General features: G+C 40.2%; 1 protein-coding gene across 2 annotated transcripts in view; it reads right to left on the reverse strand.

Moving 5' to 3' along the window:
• Positions 1–797: 797 nt before the first annotated feature.
• The window catches only part of LOC138981133 (uncharacterized), a 64900-nt gene continuing 45568 nt past the window's right edge, over positions 798–20129 (reverse strand). The window contains exons 1-4 of one of the 2 annotated variants that reach the window (XM_070353982.1): positions 9261–9730; positions 7010–7096; positions 6308–6436; positions 798–3681 (exon numbers count right to left, since the gene is read on the reverse strand). In XM_070353982.1, the coding sequence (XP_070210083.1) occupies positions 3413–3681; positions 6308–6436; positions 7010–7096; positions 9261–9420 (645 nt within the window). In that variant the 5' untranslated portion in view covers positions 9421–9730 and the 3' untranslated portion in view covers positions 798–3412. Of the gene's footprint in view, positions 3682–6307; positions 6437–7009; positions 7097–9260; positions 9731–20129 lie in introns of those variants that run through there. The other variant, XM_070353975.1, reaches the window with a different exon arrangement.

Genomic DNA, 20129 nt, shown 5'->3' on the forward strand with positions numbered 1-20129 from the left:
CCATGGCCTTAGAAACAAGACCAAAATAAATAATTAATCATTGGTGACGCTCTTTGTGTTTTATATCTATTGAACTGAAATAATTAGAGAAGCAAATGAGATCAGATGTGAAAGAAACGGAAAGAGGAAACAAAAGTCTTGGTGTTACAAAGTTCAACAATTACTGCCTTTGTACCATGACTTGGTCAATGAAGCAGGATCGTAGATACAAAGTCCTTCATGCATGTCCGTAGTGCATGCACACACACACACACACACACACACTCTCTCTCTCTCTTTCTCTCTCTCACACAAATACACACACACGCGCGCGTTCGCACACACTCATACACGTACACTAGTAAGCACACACAGACATGCCTCAACTGAATTGAAGTACCATGGATTGGTTAATATAGAGAACCACTGAGGCCAAGACCTTTGTGTGTACACTCACGCACACACTCACACACACACACACACACAGATCTACCCCCCCCCCTCCCGCCCTAAGGTTACATAAGGAAGAAAACTTCTCCAACAGGGCTTCTTCAGTGCTATATCTTTAGGCTATAATTAACATACCTGTCCGTTTTCACAGTGTTATTTGTGCATTTAACTACCACGATTTTGAGTATCCTCAGTGAGAGAAATGCTGTATCAATAATTATCTTTCGAATGAAAATGTTAACACAGAAATGCTACAACTTCTGATAAACCTGTCTTTCTTGCAGCATGAACTGTGCCGGTACAAAACTATCGAGATTGTCAGTTAATTAGCACAAACATAACTCACACCAATTTAAAACACCAACACATGTCTTCAAAATTGCCTTTATTCGAACAGCTGGCAAGGCTAAATTTGACAGCTTGCTTGACCATTTGGTGGTACAATCAGTTGAAGGTTTGTAAATTACTGTATTGACAAACCAGACGTATATTTGTCAAACAAGAAACAGTCTTGACATTTTTATGTAAAATGATTTACGACTGAAGAGGGCCCCAAAAGGGGGGTATCATCACGATCACGGGAAGGGAAATTTTAGCTTTCACGATCACAGTTACCTTAATTTTTGTCCATGATCACCGCAGTCAATGATGAAAACAAATGACGATCACGATCACGAGACTTGATTTTTTTGTCATCACGGGCAAAGTCCCATCACGATCACAGAAATGGAAATTTCGGCAATCACGGTCACAGAAAGGTCAAAAACGCCTATCACGATCACGATTTTAAACCCTTTGGGGCCCTCACTGAATAAAAAAAAAACACACCAAGAAATGTTAGTTTTTGGAACGTTTAACTGTAGTCAAAACAAAAAAATACGATTTTCCGTAAATGTCAAAGCCCCAGCTGAAGATTGTGCGTGTTTTTGTTAGTCCGAATCGGCACTGAAAAGTAGGTATAAAATACAGCTTTGTCTGATTTTATTTTAAACTTCCAAGCTAAAATGCAATCCCATAGTTCAGACTGAGTCAAAAATTGTTTGACCTAACTTTCAATCAATTAATTCATCAAAAAATGGGCTCGTCACAGTGCCGCCTCAAGAATGACATAACACACGAAATACGCAAGCCAGCTTTAAAAAAAATGCTCTGGGTAGATAATAGAGTTGACCTCCTCGTATGTAAAAGTTGCCAAGGTTTGCCTATTGTGAGTTTTCGTCGATTTTTTAATTGGTCGATTGAGGGGGTACTTTAACTTGAGTGGCGATCACGTGATCCACGTTGTGTCAGATAGTCAAGGTTTAATCAAAGGACACAGGAATAAACGCTTTAAATGGGATGCGAAATTTGTCGCAATAATTAAGCTTACAGACTCTGCAATGGGTCCAGCTAAAACAGCTTTACCAAGACTAAAGTTTTATGTCAAGCGCAGACTCTCTAGTAAATAACCCCCTCACCAAACCTGGGATTCGAACCCATAACCATAGCAACGGACTGGCGGCAAAGTCCACTGAGCTACGTACGTCGGTCCCCGCCCTAGTCTCAGTCTAAATCATGAAACAACGGGTGTCATTCTTTCTTTATTTGGTGTTTAACGTGGTTTTCAACCACGAAGGTTATATCGCGACGGGGAAAGGGGGGGAGATGGGATAGAGCCACTTGTTACTTGTTTCTTGTTCACAAAAGCACTAATCAAAAAATTGCTCCAGGGGCTTGCAACGTAGTACAATATATTACCTTACTGGGAGAATGCAAGTTTCCAGTACAAAGGACTTAACATTTCTTACATACTGCTTGACTAAAATCTTTACAAACATTGACTATATTCTATACAAGAAACACTTAACAAGGGTAAAAGGAGAAACAGAATCCGTTAGTCGCCTCTTACGACATGCTGGGGAGCATCGGGTAAATTCTTCCCCCTAACCCGCGGGGGGTGTCAGAAACAAAGCAAAATAATTCATGTCAAATCGCTGTTGGTTCTCCGTGGATATCATTCCTAAAAGACAAAGTTTTCTTCGTGTAATCGATTTGACTCTCAATCCACAGATCTTGTCAGGCTTTTTCATCCCTCCGCTTGGAAGGGCACACACCAAATACCAACAGCCTGGGTGCTTCATGTGCACAGATTGGTTAATAAATCATTTTCTATACTGACACTGGTGTTAATCTGAAAGAAACAATTCACACAAAACGTTCCACTCTGCACAGCAAGCAGTCAGGATGTTGAGTTTTGTTATGTGTCCAAGTATGGAGAGATGACCTTACCCCACACCCCCCGCGGGTTAGGGGGAAGAATTTACCCGATGCTCCCCAGCATGTCGTAAGAGGCGACTAACGGATTCTGTTTCTATTTTTACACTTGTTAAGTGTTTCTTGTATAGAATAATTATAGTCCATTTTTGTAAAGATTTTAGTTAAGCAGTATGTAAGAAATGTTAAGTCCTTTGTACTGGAAACTTGCATTCTCCCAGTAAGGTCACATATTGTACTATGTTGCAAGCCCCTGGAGCAAATTTTTGATTAGTGCTTTTGTGAACAAGAAACAATTGACAAGTGGCTCTATCCCATCTCCCCCCTTTCCCCGTCGCGATATAACCTTGAATGGTTGAAAACGACGTTAAACACCAAATAAATAAAGAAAGAAACCTTACCCCACGTAAAGCCACGGGCAAATCTGAGATAGTAAACATAACTGCTTTCACGGACTGTACCTTTCAGTTTTTCAACTTTGAACTGTGAAAGATCTACGGCTGTACATGAAATATCATGATTAATTTCGAAGTGTGCACATCTATAGTAGTACCATAGACCTATATTATAGGTCCCTGGTAGTACAGACTCTCCGCTGGAGAGTTTAAAAAACAAACACACACAAAAACAAAGCTTTCCCAAGAAGCACAACTATCGTGCCTCAGTTGTTTTTCTTTTATTACTGTACTATGATTCAGTTGAATTTCGAAAGAAAAATCTTGTTTAACTATCAAGCACAGACTCTCTGGTAGTAGTAGAGTTGGTCTGCTGTCGTGCTCGGGCGCCAGTCACCAGGGGGAACGTCCAATGCGTCTTTGTAGGACGTGGAACAGATGTCTCCGTTGTGTCTGTAGTCAAAGGATCGGCAGTTTACATCGCCGAGGCACGCAGACAGACAAGCGTTGTATGTGTTGGCAGAAGCGCCTCCGTTGTTGTGGCCGAAGATATACCACATGGGATACTCCACTACTTCTTGTAACAGGTTGCCGAGGGAACAGGCTGCAAAATGAGAGAAAAATGAAATAAAATAGGGTCTAACAACAAAGGCACGCAAGAGTTTTAAACACAGACGACAACCAGATTGAGTGATAGCTCTGTGGAACCAATCTCTTGGCACCTGAGAGTTAGAGAGGTACTGAAATTAACAGCGAGCAACTTGCATCCCATCAATTAATAAAATTATAGCGTTTAGAGAAATCAGTGGCACAGAGGAGGTCGTGTCTGCGGGGTCGGCCAGCTATTGTGCGGGGCCGCTATTGTGCGAATCTTTAGGGTTAGGGTTAGGGTTAGGGTTAGATTCGCGCAATAGCGGCCCCGCGCAATAGTGGCCCAGCCCTGTGTCTGCGACGATTGAATACCGAAAAATAAAAGCACGTAGCTATTGATAAAAGATAAAAAAAATACCCAAAACAGCGGGACGTAAGCGCTCTTACTATATATATTGACTATAACAGTATGAGTGAGAGTTTGAGGATGAAACCACTTGCTTATTTCAGTGTTTTTGATTCTCTCAGGTACAAAGAAATTGGTCAGTTCCCCACAATATTCATTTGCTGTTGTAGTCTATATTTAAAATACTTCACTTTCGGAACTGGAATGCCAACATAATGTCGGTCACACTTGTAATTAATTCTATTTGAGTTTGCTTTTCAAAGTGATACAAAGTGAACGGTCAGTTATGAACTTAACTTTCCTCGAACGGTGAGGTCCAGCAGTAGATAGGTTAAGCCTATTTTAACATACTGGAAACTGGTAATCTTCCAGTAGGTATTAATTTAGTTTTACTAAAGCCTGCTGGGACACAAGTAATAGGTTAGTGCATTTGTAAACAGGAATCGCTTGACAAGTGGCCCCCTTCATCCCCCCCTTCCTCGTCCTGATATGGCTCTGCGTAGTCGGCTGGACGTTAAGCAACAAATAAACAAACAAACAAACAAACGGTGAGGTCGTCAGAACGTTCAGTACACAAATACGAACGGAGAGACTCAGAAACCGACGAGTCGATACTGATCCCCATGCTCGAGAACTCACGTGTAATATTCGAAGTCAGAATTTCTCTCTTTTTTTCCCGCCATGAAGTCAGTGAGCCGGGTTAGCTCAGTTGGTAGAGCGTCCGATCGCCAATTCACTAAGTTGGTGGTCACGTGTTCGAATTCCTTACCAGGCAAGAGCTTTTTAAGATTTTTTTAATTTCAACTTTTTACATTCAGTCAAGTTTTGACTAAATGTTTTAACTTAGACTGGGAATCGAGACGAGGGTTGTGTGTGTGTGTGTGTGTGTGTGTGTGTGTGTGTGTGTGTGTGTGTGTGTGTGTGTGTGTGTGTGTGTGTGCCGTGTGTGTGTGTGTGTATGTATGTGTGTGTGTGTGTGTGTGTGTGTGTGCCAGTGTGTGTGTGTGTGCGTGTGTATAGAGCGATTCCGAGAAAACTACTGGACCGATTGTCATAAAAACTTCACATGAGAGTTCCTGGGTACGATATCCCCAGATATTTTTTTCATTTTTTCGATAAATGTCTTTGATGACGTCATATCCGGCTTTTAGTGAAAGTTGAGGCAGCACTGTCACGCCCTCATTTGTTGACCAAATTGATTGACATTCTGATCAAGCAATCTTCGACAAAGTTCGGACTTTGGTATTGCATTTCAGCTTGGAGGCTTAAAAATTAATTAATGAGTTTGGTCATTAACAATCTGAAAATTGTAATTACAATTATATTTTATAAAAACGATCCAAAAACAATTGCATCTTACTATTCATCATTTTCTCATTCCAAAAACATATAAATATGTTATATTCGGATTAAAAACAAGCTCTGAAAATTAAAAATATAAAAATTATGATTAAAATCAAATTTCCGAAATCGATTTAAAAACCATTTCATCTTATTCCTTGTTGGTTCCTGACTCCAAAAACATAATAGATATGTTACGTTTGGATTAAAAACAAGCTCAGAAAGTTAAAAAGAATAGTGTTACAGAAAAGCGTGCTATCCCGCTCAGCGCAACCACTACGGCGCTATACTGGCTTGTCGATTTCACTGCCTTTTACACGAGCGGGGGACTGACGATGCTGTACGGTCTTGGTGAAAAATTGCAGTGCGTACAGTTTCATTCTTTGAGTTCAACAGCGACTTGTTCTTTATTTTCTGAACTCTTACTTCTTGTATTTTATTCATTTTCTTCGTTCCAAAGGTTTTCAGTGGTGTATTGCAGATCGAATTAATTGAAGGGTTGCACAATTATTGAGTACTTCCAATGAACGATTCCCCAGAATTACCCATTCTATATTGTTTAGTAGCATCGGCTTTTGGGAAAAAAAACCCCGATAGGGCGATTGCTATCACAGCGCGTCAACTGCACGTAATGGTCGTTAACCACTTCTAATTTATGGAATTCTGTAGCAACTTAAACTATCTATTGCTGTGCAAATTGCAATCAAACAGCAGGTGTGATTTCGCATAGTGGTGACCTCAAAGTTGTGTGTGTGCGCGTAGTATGTGCGCGTTAGTGCATGCGGCATAGTAGGCCTAACGTGTATGCGCGCGCGTACGTCTGTCTTCTTGTTTGTCTGTACATGAGAGACTACGAGCGTGCGTGCGTGTGTGTGTCAGTCCGCGCACTTACTTGATACGCAAGTCTTTGTGCTCTTGTAGAAATAGTAGCCAGGTGTGCACAGACATTTGCCACTGAAGCACCTTGAGTTTGTCTCCGGGCATTCCGGGTCGGTCGTACAGGCTTTTTGGAGCCACCCTTCTGCACGAACATAAAAACAGCCACACGCACACAGTATATCAAGACATGTTGTACTTTTAGAAAATGTACGCTCACATATCCTCTTCAAAGTGCGTGTGTTGTGCGGGGGGAGGGGGGAGGTATGGGTTGTCAGGGAGAGGTGGTACCTCAAAGGGGGACCTGCGATATGTGTCTTTTTCAGGACCGACTGTCTGCCACTGGTGTGTATACACTACAGAAAGCATGAAGTTGTAGAAGACGCTCCTGGTAATTACTAATGAGACCCACTTTGTTTGTTGGTTGGTTGGTTGGTTAACTGGCTGTATAAATAGTCTACCTTTTGCTAAAAAGCCAACTTTCAAAATCCTTTATTTGATAAAGTGAAGCCGTTTGACTTTAGGTACAGTTGCAAACGTGTTCACGTTTCTCAAATACCTCCCCCCCCCTCCCCTCTGAGTTTCTCTCTCCTCTCTCTCTCTCTCTCTCTCTCTCTCTCTCTCACACACACACACATACACTTACACTAACACATACACACACACACACACACACACACACACACACACACACGGACATGGAGTGGTAAACACGTACGTGTTGTGTTGGTAACAGTGGTGGTGGTAGCAGAAGATGTAGTTGTTGTGGCGACAGTGGATGTAAATACCGGTTGATCTTCAGTCACTGAAAACATAGCAGGTTAAAAAATAAAAAAATAAAGTATACATATAAAGTTTTAAATTTGTTTGTCCCCGTCGGGCTGTGTGTGACAACAGATTCAGTGTTTGGGAAATGGTGAGAATGAAAGTTACCTTCTTTCTTGTGAAGGCGATAATGTATATATATCACCACATACCTGTCCGGGCTTTTACCTGCGATTAGAACATTCTTTCACCTGGACACACAACAACATTCAACAGTCTAACAGCTTTTTTTCTCTTCAGAATGGCAATTTGTTGTTGAATTAAACTCGTGAGTGATATCTATGGGAATTTGCGAAATTAATTCCCCGAAAGACTTCCTCCCTGCACAGCTGTTGATTTTTGTTGATGTGTGCAAGTGAATTGAAACTCTTTCGTTGCACATTGTCGCCTATACGAGAAAGAATGTATTGATCTTTAATTGTTATGTTAATGCATGTGATCGCGAGTAAAAATAAGCACACACAAAATGTGGGTTTGGAGTTAAGTTAGCACTTGCAAAAATGGTCAAAGGACAAATAGCTAGGAAACTAAAAAAAGCTTGTCAGAAAAATATCCATTGGCAGCTTCGCTGCTTAATTCCTGCACCTCTTGCGCCCCTCTAATGTCTACCTGAGATGTTTGTTCAATGAGGTTTTCTTTTTAATATTTGTATTCGTTTGTTTATAATTTTTTTAGTGTTGTGTTGGTTGTCTGTGCGTGCATGTGTTCGCACGTGCGAGTGTGCGTCCGTGTGTGCGCGTCCTGTGACACCACTATAATTTCTCATGTTAAACATAAACGTAAATGCCCCCCGCGGGTTTGGGGGAGTCCCATATTGGTTGGGACGAGGAAGAATTTACCCGATGCTCCCCAGCATGTCGTAAGAGGTGACTAACGGATTCTGTTTCTCCTTTTACCCTTGTTAAGTGTTTCTTTTATAGAATATAGTCAATTTTTGTAAAGATTTTAGTCAAGCAGTATGTAAGAGTACTGGAAACTTGCATTCTCCCAGTAAGGTAATATATTGTACTACGTTGCAAGCCCCTGGAGCAAATTTTTGATTAGTGCTTTTGTGAACAAGAAACAATTGACAAGTGGCTCTATCCCATCTTCCCCCTCCCCCCGTCGCGATATAACCTTCGTGGTTGAAAACGACGTTAAACACCAAATAAAGGAGAAAAAAAATAAACGTCAATTTGACTTTGACTTGATCACCGATCTAAACATCAACAGTCAAAAACAATAACTTTCGGCTTCACCTCGTAGAGCTTTCCAATCCAACAAAAACTAAAAACAAGTCGCGTAAGGCGAAAATACAACTTTTAGTCAAGTAGCTGTCGAACTCACAGAATGAAACTGAACGCAATGCCATTTTTCAGCAAGACCGTATACTCGTAGCATCGTCAGTCCACCGCTCATGGCAAAGGCAGTGAAATTGACAAGAAGAGCGGGGTAGTAGTTGCGCTAAGAAGGATAGCACGCTTTTCTGTACCCTCTTTGTTTTAACTTTCTGAGCGTGTTTTTAATCCAAACATATCATATCTATATGTTTTTGGAATCAGGAACCGACAAGGAATAAGATGAAAGTGTTTTTAAATTGATTTCGACAATTTAATTTTGATAATAATTTTTATATATTTAATTTTCAGAGCTTGTTTTTAATCCAAATATAACATATTTATATGTTTTTGGAATCAGAAAATGATGGAGAATAAGATGAACGTAAATTTGGATCGTTTTATAAATTTTTATTTTTTTTTACAATTTTCAGATTTTTAATGACCAAAGTCATCAATTAATGTTTAAGCCACCAAGCTGAAATGCAATACCGAAGTCCGGGCTTTGTCGAAGATTACTTGACCAAAATTTCAACCAATTTGGTTAAAAAATGAGGGCGTGACAGTGCCGCCTCAACTTTCACGAAAAGCCGGATATGACGTCATCAAAGACATTTATCAAAAAAATGAAAAAAACGTCTGAGGATATCATACCCAGGAACTCTCATGTCAAATTTCATAAAGATCGGTCCAGTAGTTTAGTCTGAATCGCTCTACACACACACACACAGACACACACACAGACATACATACACCACGACCCTCGTCTCGATTCCCCCCTCTACGTTAAAACATTTAGTCAAAACTTGACTAAATGTAAAAACTGACCAGTAGTTGCAACAGTCGAGTCGGTAGAGGTGTTCTGAACGATGGCCGGTGTGGTGGTCCGCAGGATGTACAGTCTGGTTCCTGGCGAAGGCACGCGGCTCGGACTGCGAGACACGGTGGACGAGGAGTGACCACGGCATGTCCGTTTGCCTTTGGACATTATAAGAGCCGCGTTGTGAAAAAAAGAATTTTAACAAAATGTACAAAAGCCCAAGCGTGTATGTGGTAAGCAAGAAACAGGAAAGAGGATAAATGTAAATGATAGAGTATGCTTATAAACTTGTCCGCCACAAAAAATACTGTAACAATGTTTGTACCTCAACTATAAATCGCCTTTAAGGTCATAGAAAGTAAAATAACATGACATGGTTGTTATTTTTTACGTGAGGTTGACAAAGTGTTGCAATATGTTTTTGGCCAAGTTTCTTTCATTTGCAATTTCTTTTGGAAAACCTAACTCGAATGTGTAAAAAAAATTTTTTAAAAACAAAAATAACCAAAACTCTGCACCCATCCAGCACGCATATATGTGAATTTTGTACGATACGTTCTTGCATCACGTGTTACCGTAAGGATTCCGCGATGTCCTAACGTACAACATTTTACACATTTTAAAGGAGATCAAGAATTTTAACAAGATTTGAAGTAATAACCAGTGTGAACAGATCTGAGGTTTTTATAGCTTTCTTCACTTCACTGTGATAGACCTAAATGTAAATAGTTTCGAACACGGAGACTACCATGACAATAGAAATAGGCAACATTAATAAATTACGTTGAAGTGACATGAGAACTGAACAGCCAACCAACCATCAAAACGATTATGACAACTACATGTACTTACTAGTTTTCAGCTGATTTTTTATTTTTTTTGTTGTTTTGGTGCCACTCACACAAAATTAAAAAAATTAAAAACAAGGGTGGGGTCGAACCCTGCACCTGATAAAATGCAGCACGATACAGAAACCACTGGGCCACCAATCCCCCTCATCCGTGGTCAACAGTCTCGATGACCAGAACAGGGTTAATTCTCCTCTACATCGTTAAACAGGGAGAGAGAGAAGAAAGAAAGTTAGAGAAGTTCTACAAAGGAAAAAAGAAATCCAATCATTGTTTAACGTAAACTTTAAAAGGAAAATATTGACGTCATTCACGTTTGATCTTTTGAGGATTTCAGTATGCTTCTAGAAAGGTCATTAAATCAAAAGAGAACGGGAAAAGACGAAGACATGCAATCTGAGGAAAGAAAAAGAAAATCAGCATAAGAGAATCGGCAATAAACATAACACAGAATTATTAAAGCTTCTGACCAAAAAAAAATGCCACAGAGAAAAGAAAATCAAAAGAAGAACACCCCGCGTCGGTGTGTCTAAAACACGCGGGGACACGCGGGGACACGCGGGGACACGCGGGGACACGCGGGGACACGCGGGGACACGCGGGGACACACGGGGACACACGGGGACGGTGAATTAGCACGCCGGGACGTTATATAATAACATTCTGACTATCCTTTATGTATTTCTAAAAAAAAAAAAAATTTTTTTTTTTACTTAATATTTTTTTTTTTTTTTTTTGTTTTTTGTGTGGGTCAGAATGTTATAAAATAACGTCCCCGCGTGCTATTTAACCGTCCCCGCGTGCAGTAAAACTGTCCTCGCGTGTCCCCGCGTGTCCCCGCGTGTCCCCGCGTGTTTTAGACACTGTCTAAAACACGCGGGGACACGCGGGGACACGCGGGGACACGCGGGGACACACGGGGACACACGGGGACGGTGAATTAGCACGCCGGGACGTTATATAATAACATTTTGACTATCCTTTAAGTATTTCTAAAAAAAAAAAAAATTTTTTTTTTTTACTTAATATTTTTTTTTTTTTTTTTTTTTTGTGGGTCAGAATGTTATAAAATAACGTCCCCGCGTGCTATTTAACCGTCCCCGCGTGCAGTAAAACTGTCCTCGCGTGTCCCCGCGTGTCCCCGCGTGTCCCCGCGTGTTTTAGACACTGTCTAAAACACGCGGGGACACGCGGGGACACGCGGGGACACGCGGGGACACGCGGGGACACGCGGGGACACACGGGGACACACGGGGACGGTGAATTAGCACGCCGGGACGTTATATAATAACATTCTGACTATCCTTTAAGTATTTCTAAAAAAAAAAAAAATGTTTTTTTTTTACTTAATATTTTTTTTTTTTTTTTTTTTTTTTTTTGGTCAGAATGTTATAAAATAACGTCCCCGCGTGCTATTTAACCGTCCCGGCGTGCAGTAAAACTGTCCTCGCGTGTCCCCGCGTGTCCCCGCGTGTCCCCGCGTGTCCCCGCGTGTCCCCGCGTGTTTTAGACACTGTCTAAAACATGCGGGGACACGCGGGGACACGCGGGGACACACGGGGACACACGGGGACGGTGAATTAGCACGCCGGGACGTTATATAATAACATTCTGAATATCCTTTATGTATTTCTAAAAAAAAAAAAAATTTTTTTTTTACTTAATATTTTTTTTTTTTTTTTTTTTTTTTTTTTTTTTTTTGTCAGAATGTTATAAAATAACGTCCCCGCGTGCTATTTAACCGTCCCCGCGTGCAGTAAAACTGTCCTCGCGTGTCCCCGCGTGTCCCCGCGTGTCCCCGCGTGTTTTAGACACTGTCTAAAAGACGCGGGGACACGCGGGGACACGCGGGGACACGCGGGGACACGCGGGGACACACGGGGACGGTGAATTAGCACGCCGGGACGTTATATAATAACATTCTGACTATCCTTTATGTATTTCTAAAAAAAAATAAAAAAAGTTTTTTTTACCTAATATTTTTTTTTTTTTTTTTTTTTTTTTGGTCAGAATGTTATAAAATAACGTCCCCGCGTGCTATTTAACCGTCCCCGCGTGCAGTAAAACTGTCCTCGCGTGTCCCCGCGTGTCCCCGCGTGTCCCCGCGTGTCCCCGCGTGTCCCCGCGTGTCCCCGCGTGTTTTAGACACTGTCTAAAACACGCGGGGACACGCGGGGACACGCGGGGACACGCGGGGACACACGGGGACACACGGGGACGGTGAATTAGCACGCCGGGACGTTATATAATAACATTCTGACTATCCTTTATGTATTTCTAAAAAAAAAAAAAAATTTTTTTTTTTTACTTAATATTTTTTTTTTTTTTTTGGTCAGAATGTTATAAAATAACGTCCCCGCGTGCTATTTAACCGTCCCCGCGTGCAGTAAAACTGTCCTCGCGTGTCCCCGCGTGTCCCCGCGTGTCCCCGCGTGTCCCCGCGTGTTTTAGACACTGTCTAAAACACGCGGGGACACGCGGGGACACGCGGGGACACGCGGGGACGCGCGGGGACACACGGGGACACACGGGGACGGTGAATTAGCACGCCGGGACGTTATATAATAACATTCTGACTATCCTTTATGTATTTCTAAAAAAAAAAAAAAAAAATTTTTTTTTTACATAATATTTTTTTTTTTTTTTTTTTTTTTTTGGTCAGAATGTTATAAAATAACGTCCCCGCGTGCTATTTAACCGTCCCCGCGTGCAGTAAAACTGTCCTCGCGTGTCCCCGCGTGTCCCCGCGTGTCCCCGCGTGTCCCCGCGTGTCCCCGCGTGTTTTAGACACTGTCTAAAACACGCGGGGACACGCGGGGACACGCGGGGACACGCGGGGACACACGGGGACACACGGGGACGGTGAATTAGCACGCCGGGACGTTATATAATAACATTCTGACTATCCTTTATGTATTTCTAAAAAAAAAAAAAATTTTTTTTTTTACTTAATATTTTTTTTTTTTTGTTTTTTTTTTGTTGTGGTCAGAATGTTATAAAATAACGTCCCCGCGTGCTATTTAACCGTCGCCGCGTGCAGTAAAACTGTCCTCGCGTGTCCCCGCGTGTCCCCGCGTGTCCCCGCGTGTCCCCGCGTGTTTTAGACACTGTCTAAAACACGCGGGGACACGCGGGGACACGCGGGGACACGCGGGGACACACGGGGACACACGGGGACGGTGAATTAGCACGCCGGGACGTTATATAATAACATTCTGACTATCCTTTATGTATTTCTAAAAAAAAAAAAAATTTTTTTTTTTACTTAATATTTTTTTTTTTTTTTTTTTTTTTTTGTTGTGGTCAGAATGTTATATAATAACGTCCCCGCGTGCTATTTAACCGTCCCCGCGTGCAGTAAAACTGTCCTCGCGTGTCCCCGCGTGTCCCCGCGTGTCCCCGCGTGTCCCCGCGTGTTTTAGACACTGTCTAAAACACGCGGGGACACGCGGGGACACGCGGGGACACGCGGGGACACACGGGGACACACGGGGACGGTGAATTAGCACGCCGGGACGTTATATAATAACATTCTGACTATCCTTTATGTATTTCTAAAAAAAAAAAAAAATTTTTTTTTTTACTTAATATTTTTTTTTTTTTTTTTTTTTTGGTCAGAATGTTATAAAATAACGTCCCCGCGTGCTATTTAACCGTCCCCGCGTGCAGTAAAACTGTCCTCGCGTGTCCCCGCGTGTCCCCGCGTGTCCCCGCGTGTCCCCGCGTGTCCCCGCGTGTTTTAGACACTGTCTAAAACACGCGGGGACACGCGGGGACACGCGGGGACACGCGGGGACACACGGGGACACACGGGGACGGTGAATTAGCACGCCGGGACGTTATATAATAACATTCTGACTATCCTTTATGTATTTCTAAAAAAAAAAAAAAATGTTTTTTTACTTAATATTTTTTTTTTTTTTTTTTTTTTTTTTTTTTGTCAGAATGTTATAAAATAACGTCCCCGCGTGCTATTTAACCGTCCCCGCGTGCAGTAAAACTGTCCTCGCGTGTCCCCGCGTGTCCCCGCGTGTCCCCGCGTGTCCCCGCGTGTTTTAGACACTGTCTAAAAGACGCGGGGACACGCGGGGACACGCGGGGACACACGGGGACACACGGGGACGGTGAATTAGCACGCCGGGACGTTATATAATAACATTCTGACTATCCTTTATGTATTTCTAAAAAAAAAAAAATCTTTTTTTTACTTAATATTTTTTTTTTTTCTTTTTTTTTTGTCAGAATGTTATAAAATAACGTCCCCGCGTGCTATTTAACCGTCCCCGCGTGCAGTAAAACTGTCCTCGCGTGTCCCCGCGTGTCCCCGCGTGTCCCCGCGTGTCCCCGCTTGTTTTAGACACTGTCTAAAACACGCGGGGACACGCGGGGACACGCGGGGACACGCGGGGACACACGGGGACACACGGGGACGGTGAATTAGCACGCCGGGACGTTATATAATAACATTCTGACTATCCTTTATGTATTTCTAAAAAAAAAAAAATTTTTTTTTTTTACTTAAGGCTGGAGCACACTTTGGAAAGTACGTTGGAGTAGCCTCCCTTCTACGTTGGAGTAGCCTCCCTTCCCGGATTTAGAACGCGTTTCGTGTCGTAACAGATTATCCACTTACTAGCCATATGCGTATGCAAAATAATGAAATAAACATTAGGAAATGGCAGACGTTTACAAATATCGACATTCTCTATCAGTGCAATAAAAAACAATCGTTAGAACTTGCATTTACGACATGTCGTGCGTGAGAACGTGTCAGTAAACAAGCACTTTTTGCCTTGCTGAAGAACCCCACGAGTCAAGCTAAAACAGACGACAAGTAATGGAAAGCAGTCTGCGGATAAACATAACAAACTACTGATGAAAAAGTGTGTTCATCCCTGCTCTTGATAAAAGACATCGGACTGATGACAACGTGGCAGCGTTCACGCGAAAAGATTTTTTTCCAGATTATCGCTTCTACATTTTATTGCACGTACTTGGGGCAGATCTGAATTTCTGAAAGATGACAAATCGGTCTTGTGTGCTGAGAACTCAACCACATGTTCTTTGCCGACAGAAATCACGATGGGACAAGATGTAGATTGTGTTGAAGAGATGTTTGCAGATTATCGCATCTACATTTTATTGCTCAGATCAATGCACGTAGTAGGGGTAGATCTGAATTTCGCAATGGAAGACGACAAATCCGTCTTGTGAGTTAAAAACCACACGTTCATTGGCGGCAGGATTGTGTTGAGGGGCTAATACTGACTGACTTTAGATGAAGAGTTCTTAGACTGCCTGGTTTTTGTAGAGAGGCATCATGATGATATCCTGGTTTTTTTTTTACGTTCTTGGTGACAACGCGCCAGAATCGCACGAAGATCGAACTCTCGAAGAAAACAAGTTTATCGCTGAACATCGGAAATGTGAAATGCTCTTCCTGTCTGACCAGTCTCCCCGTTAAATCCACAGGCTACATTATTTATCAGGTAACTTACCAAACCGGAGTGTGTGTGTGTGTGTGTGTGTGTGTGTGTGTGTGTGTGTGTGTGTGTGTGTGTGTGTACACCGGATTACCACCATCAACGCACCCTTTTGGACTTTTCTACTATGCCTGCTGTGACATTCACGAGGATTATTGTGATTCTTGGACAATCGTGTGCCTATGCTGGACTTGCAGGAAGACAAACGGTGCCGGAACGGTATACGTGCTGCCAAGTGTGCACGTCCAGAGCTCAGTGTGAACCGAGAGTGAGTGTGTCATTGTATGGAAGTTTTGCTTGATTGATTTATTCATGATTTAATTTGCTTTTTGGTTCAATAGTAAAATCTGTGTACGTTATACTTTGTATTTTGTGGTGTGATTCGCCCGTGTGCGAGACCCCCATCCCCGAACGCCTCTGTGGGTGGAATTGTATATATATATATACTTGTGTAACGTGAGTGTGTAGATGAGAATGTGAAAGTTGCTTTGGACCCAGATACACACAGCAGACACCAACGCAACAGCTAAGTTTCAGCCTGACAAAGAAATTCGAGTGACACAGCTAATGGCTGTACTTGTTATTTCTCTATTAAAACAAATGTTTCAAGATCTTTAGGCCAAAACAAATAAATTGTCTGTTTCTATTAACATGGCTAAAAAAAATAGGGTAGGTAGGTAGGTGTTTTTCACTTTTTGTTGTTGTTGTTGCCAGGATAGAATTCTTGAAAATAACTAAATGACACAAAGAGACAAGACTCGCTATAGATAGATTTATATAAAAAAAAAAATGTGACAAAGGATATAAAATGATTGTTTTACCTGGTCTGGAATCTTCAGTAGTAATTGCATAAAAAAAGTCTGATAATTATATCAATTATCATGTTAACTTTTTCTTAAAATGGGTGCGTTAAATCCTAGTCTGTTTGTTTTTAATGGACTAAGCAATCCTTGGACTGACAGAAAAGATGTATTTTAAAAATGTCCAGTTGCTTTTACTTATTTTTCTAATTGGAAGAGAATACAAATAATTAAATTATGCACTCTTTTCTGTTCAAATGGGTAGAGGGCGGGGGTAGTAAAAGGATCACAGTTCAAGATTTTGCGCGACAAGAGGTGTGTTTCTTTTATAAAGAGCAAAAACTCAACTTGGTATCTAACACTATTTCTGAACACTGTAACCACTTTAGCACTTTTTTTCTTTTTTTTTTCTGTCTTCCAAACTTCTAATTCAGCTTCAAAAATGATTAAAAAAAAGGGTTTTTTTCTTCTGAAATCTACAGTTAAATCACTATTTTGGATATTCTATTTTGCTTCCCTATTTATCTTCTTAAGTTTTTGATCATCTGATTACCTTGCTTTTCTATTTGGAAGATAATATGCACTCTTTTCTGAAAAATGGGTAGGGGGTGGGGGTAGTAAAAGCATCACAGTATAAAATTTTGTGCGACAAGAGGTGTGTTTCTTTTAACTTTGATGAAGAGGGATAACTCAACTTGGTATCTAACACTAGTTCTGAACACTGTAACCACTTTAGCACTTTTAATTTATTTGTTCTGTCTTCCAAGCTTTAAATTCAGCTAATAAAATGAGTAAAACAGTGTGTGTTTTCTGAATTCACCAGTTAAATCACTCTGTTGGATGTTATTGTTTGCTTCCCTATTTCTGTTCTGAAGTTTTTGATCACCTGACTACCTTGCTTTTCTATTTGGAAGATAATATGCACTCTTTTCTGAAAAATGGGTAGGGGGTGGGGGTAGTAAAAGCATCACAGTTCAAGATTTTGCGCAACAAGATGTGTGTTTCTTTTAACTGTGATGAAGAGGGATAACTCAACTTGGTACCAAACACTATTTCTGAACACTGTAACCACTTTAGCACTTTAATTTTTTTTCTCTCTGTCTTCCAAGCTTTAAAATTTAGCTAATAAAATGAGTAAAAAAGTGGTGTTTTTTTCAGAATTCACCAGTTAAATCACTATGTTGGATGTTCTATTTTGCTTCCCTATTTCTGTTCTTCAGTTTTTGATCATCTGACTACCCTGCTTTTCTATTTGGTAGATAATATGCACTCTTTTCTGAAAAAATGGGTAGGGGGTGGGGGAAATAAAAGTATCACAGTTCAAGATTTTGGCCGACAAGAGGTGTATTTCTTTTAACAGTAGTAAAGAGGGATAACTCAACTTGTTATCTAACACTATTTCTGAACACTGTAATCACTTTAACACTTTTAATTTATGTTTGTTTGTGTTCCAAGTTTTAAATTAAGCTTCAAAAATGGGTAAAAAAATAGTTTTCTCATAATTCACAAGTTAAATCATTATGTTGGATGTTCTATTTTGCTTCCCTCTTTCTCTTCTTAAGTTTTTGATCATCTGACTACCCTGCTTTTCTATTTGGAAGATAATATGCACTCTTTTCTGACAAATGGTAAGGGGGTGGGGGTAGTAAAAGCAACACAGTTCAAAATTTTGCGCGTTAAGAGGTTGTTTTTTTTAAAAATTGGTAAAGAGGGATAACTCAACTTGGTATCTAACACTATTTCTGAACACTGTAATCACTTTAACACTTTTAATTTATGTTTGTCTGTGTTCCAAGTTTCAAATTAAGCTTCAAAAATGGGTTAAAAAAATGTTTTTTTTTAAAATTCACAAGTTAAATCATTATGTTGGATGTTCTATTTTGCTTCCCTCTTTCTCTTCTTTAAGTTTTTGATCATCTGACTACCCTGCTTTTCTATTTGAAAGATAATATGCACTCTTTTCTGAAAAATGGGTAGGGGGTGGGGGTAGTAAAAGCATCACAGTTCAAGATTTTGCGCGACAAGAGGTGTGTTTCTTTTTACTGTGATGAAGAGGGATAACTCAACTTGGTACCAAATACTATTTCTGAACACTGTAACCACTTTAGCACTTTCATTTTTTTTCTCTCTGTCTTCCAAGCTTTAAAATTCAGCTAATAAAATGAGTAAAAAAGTGGGTTTTTTTTAGAATTCACCAGTTAAATCACTATGTTGGATGTTCTATTTTGCTTCCCTATTTCTGTTCTTCAGGTTTTGATCATCTGACTACCCTGCTTTTCTATTTGGTAGATAATATGCACTCTTTTCTGAAAAAATGGGTAGGGGGTGGGGGAAGTAAAAGTATCACAGTTCAAGATTTTGGCCGACAAGAGGTGTATTTCTTTTAACAGTGGTAAAGAGGGATAACTCAACTTGGTATCTAACACTATTTCTGAACACTGTAATCACTTTAACACTTTTAATTTATGTTTGTTTGTGTTCCAAGTTTTAAATTAAGCTTCAAAAATGGGTAAAAAAAAATAGTTTTCTCATAATTCACAAGTTAAATCATTATGTTGGATGTTCTATTTTGCTTCCCTCTTTCTCTTCTTAAGTTTTTGATCATCTGACTACCCTGCTTTTCTTTTTGGAAGATAATATGCACTCTTTTCTGACAAATGGGAAGGGGGTGGGGGTAGTAAAAGCATCACAGTTCAAAATTGTGCACGTTAAGAGGTGTATTTTGTTTTAATTGGTAAAGAGGGATAACTCAACTTGGTATCTAACACTATTTCTGAACACTGTAATCACTTTAACACTTTTAATTTATGTTTGTCTGTGTTCCAAGTTTCAAATTAAGCTTCAAAAATGGGTAAAAAAAATATTATTTTAATAATTCACAAGTTAAATCATTATGTTGGATGTTCTATTTTGCTTCCCTCTTTCTCTTCTTTAAGTTTTTGATCATCTGACTACCCTGCTTTTCTATTTGAAAGATAATATGCACTCTTTTCTGAAAAATGGGTAGGGGGTGGGGGTAGTAAAAGCATCACAGTTCAAGATTTTGCGCGACAAGAGGTGTTTTTTTTATAACTGTGATGAAGAGGGATAACTCAACTTGGTATCAAACACTATTTCTGAACACTGTAACCACTTTAGCACTTTTAATTTTTTTTTTCTGTCTTCAGTTCCAAGCTTTAAATTAAGCTAATAAAATGAGTAAAAAAGTGGGTTTTTTTTAGAATTCACCAGTTAAATCACTATGTTGGATGTTCTATTTTGCTTCCCTATTTCTGTTCTGAATTTTTTGATCATCTGACTACCCTGCTTTTCTATTTGGTAGATAATAATTATGCACTCTTTTCTGAAAAAATGGGTAGGGGGTGGGGGAAGTAAAAGTATCACAATTCAAGATTTTGCGCGACAAGAGGTGTATTTCTTTTAACAGTGGTAAAGAGGGATAACTCAACTTGGTATCTAACACTATTTCTGAACACTGTAATCACTTTAACACTTTTAATATATGTTTGTCTGTGTTCCAAGTTTCAAATTAAGCTTCAAAAATGGGTAAAAAAAATAGTTTTCTCATAATTCACAAGTTAAATCATTATGTTGGATGTTCTATTTTGCTTCCCTCTTTCTCTTCTTAAGTTTTTGATCATCTGACTACCCTGCTTTTCTATTTGGAAGATAATATGCACTCTTTTCTGACAAATGGGAAGGGGGTGGGGGTAGTAAAAGCATCACAGTTCAAAATTTTGCGCGTT

This window comes from Littorina saxatilis, linkage group LG1, assembly GCF_037325665.1.
Source record: "Littorina saxatilis isolate snail1 linkage group LG1, US_GU_Lsax_2.0, whole genome shotgun sequence".
NCBI classification, from domain to species: Eukaryota; Metazoa; Mollusca; class Gastropoda; order Littorinimorpha; family Littorinidae; genus Littorina; species Littorina saxatilis.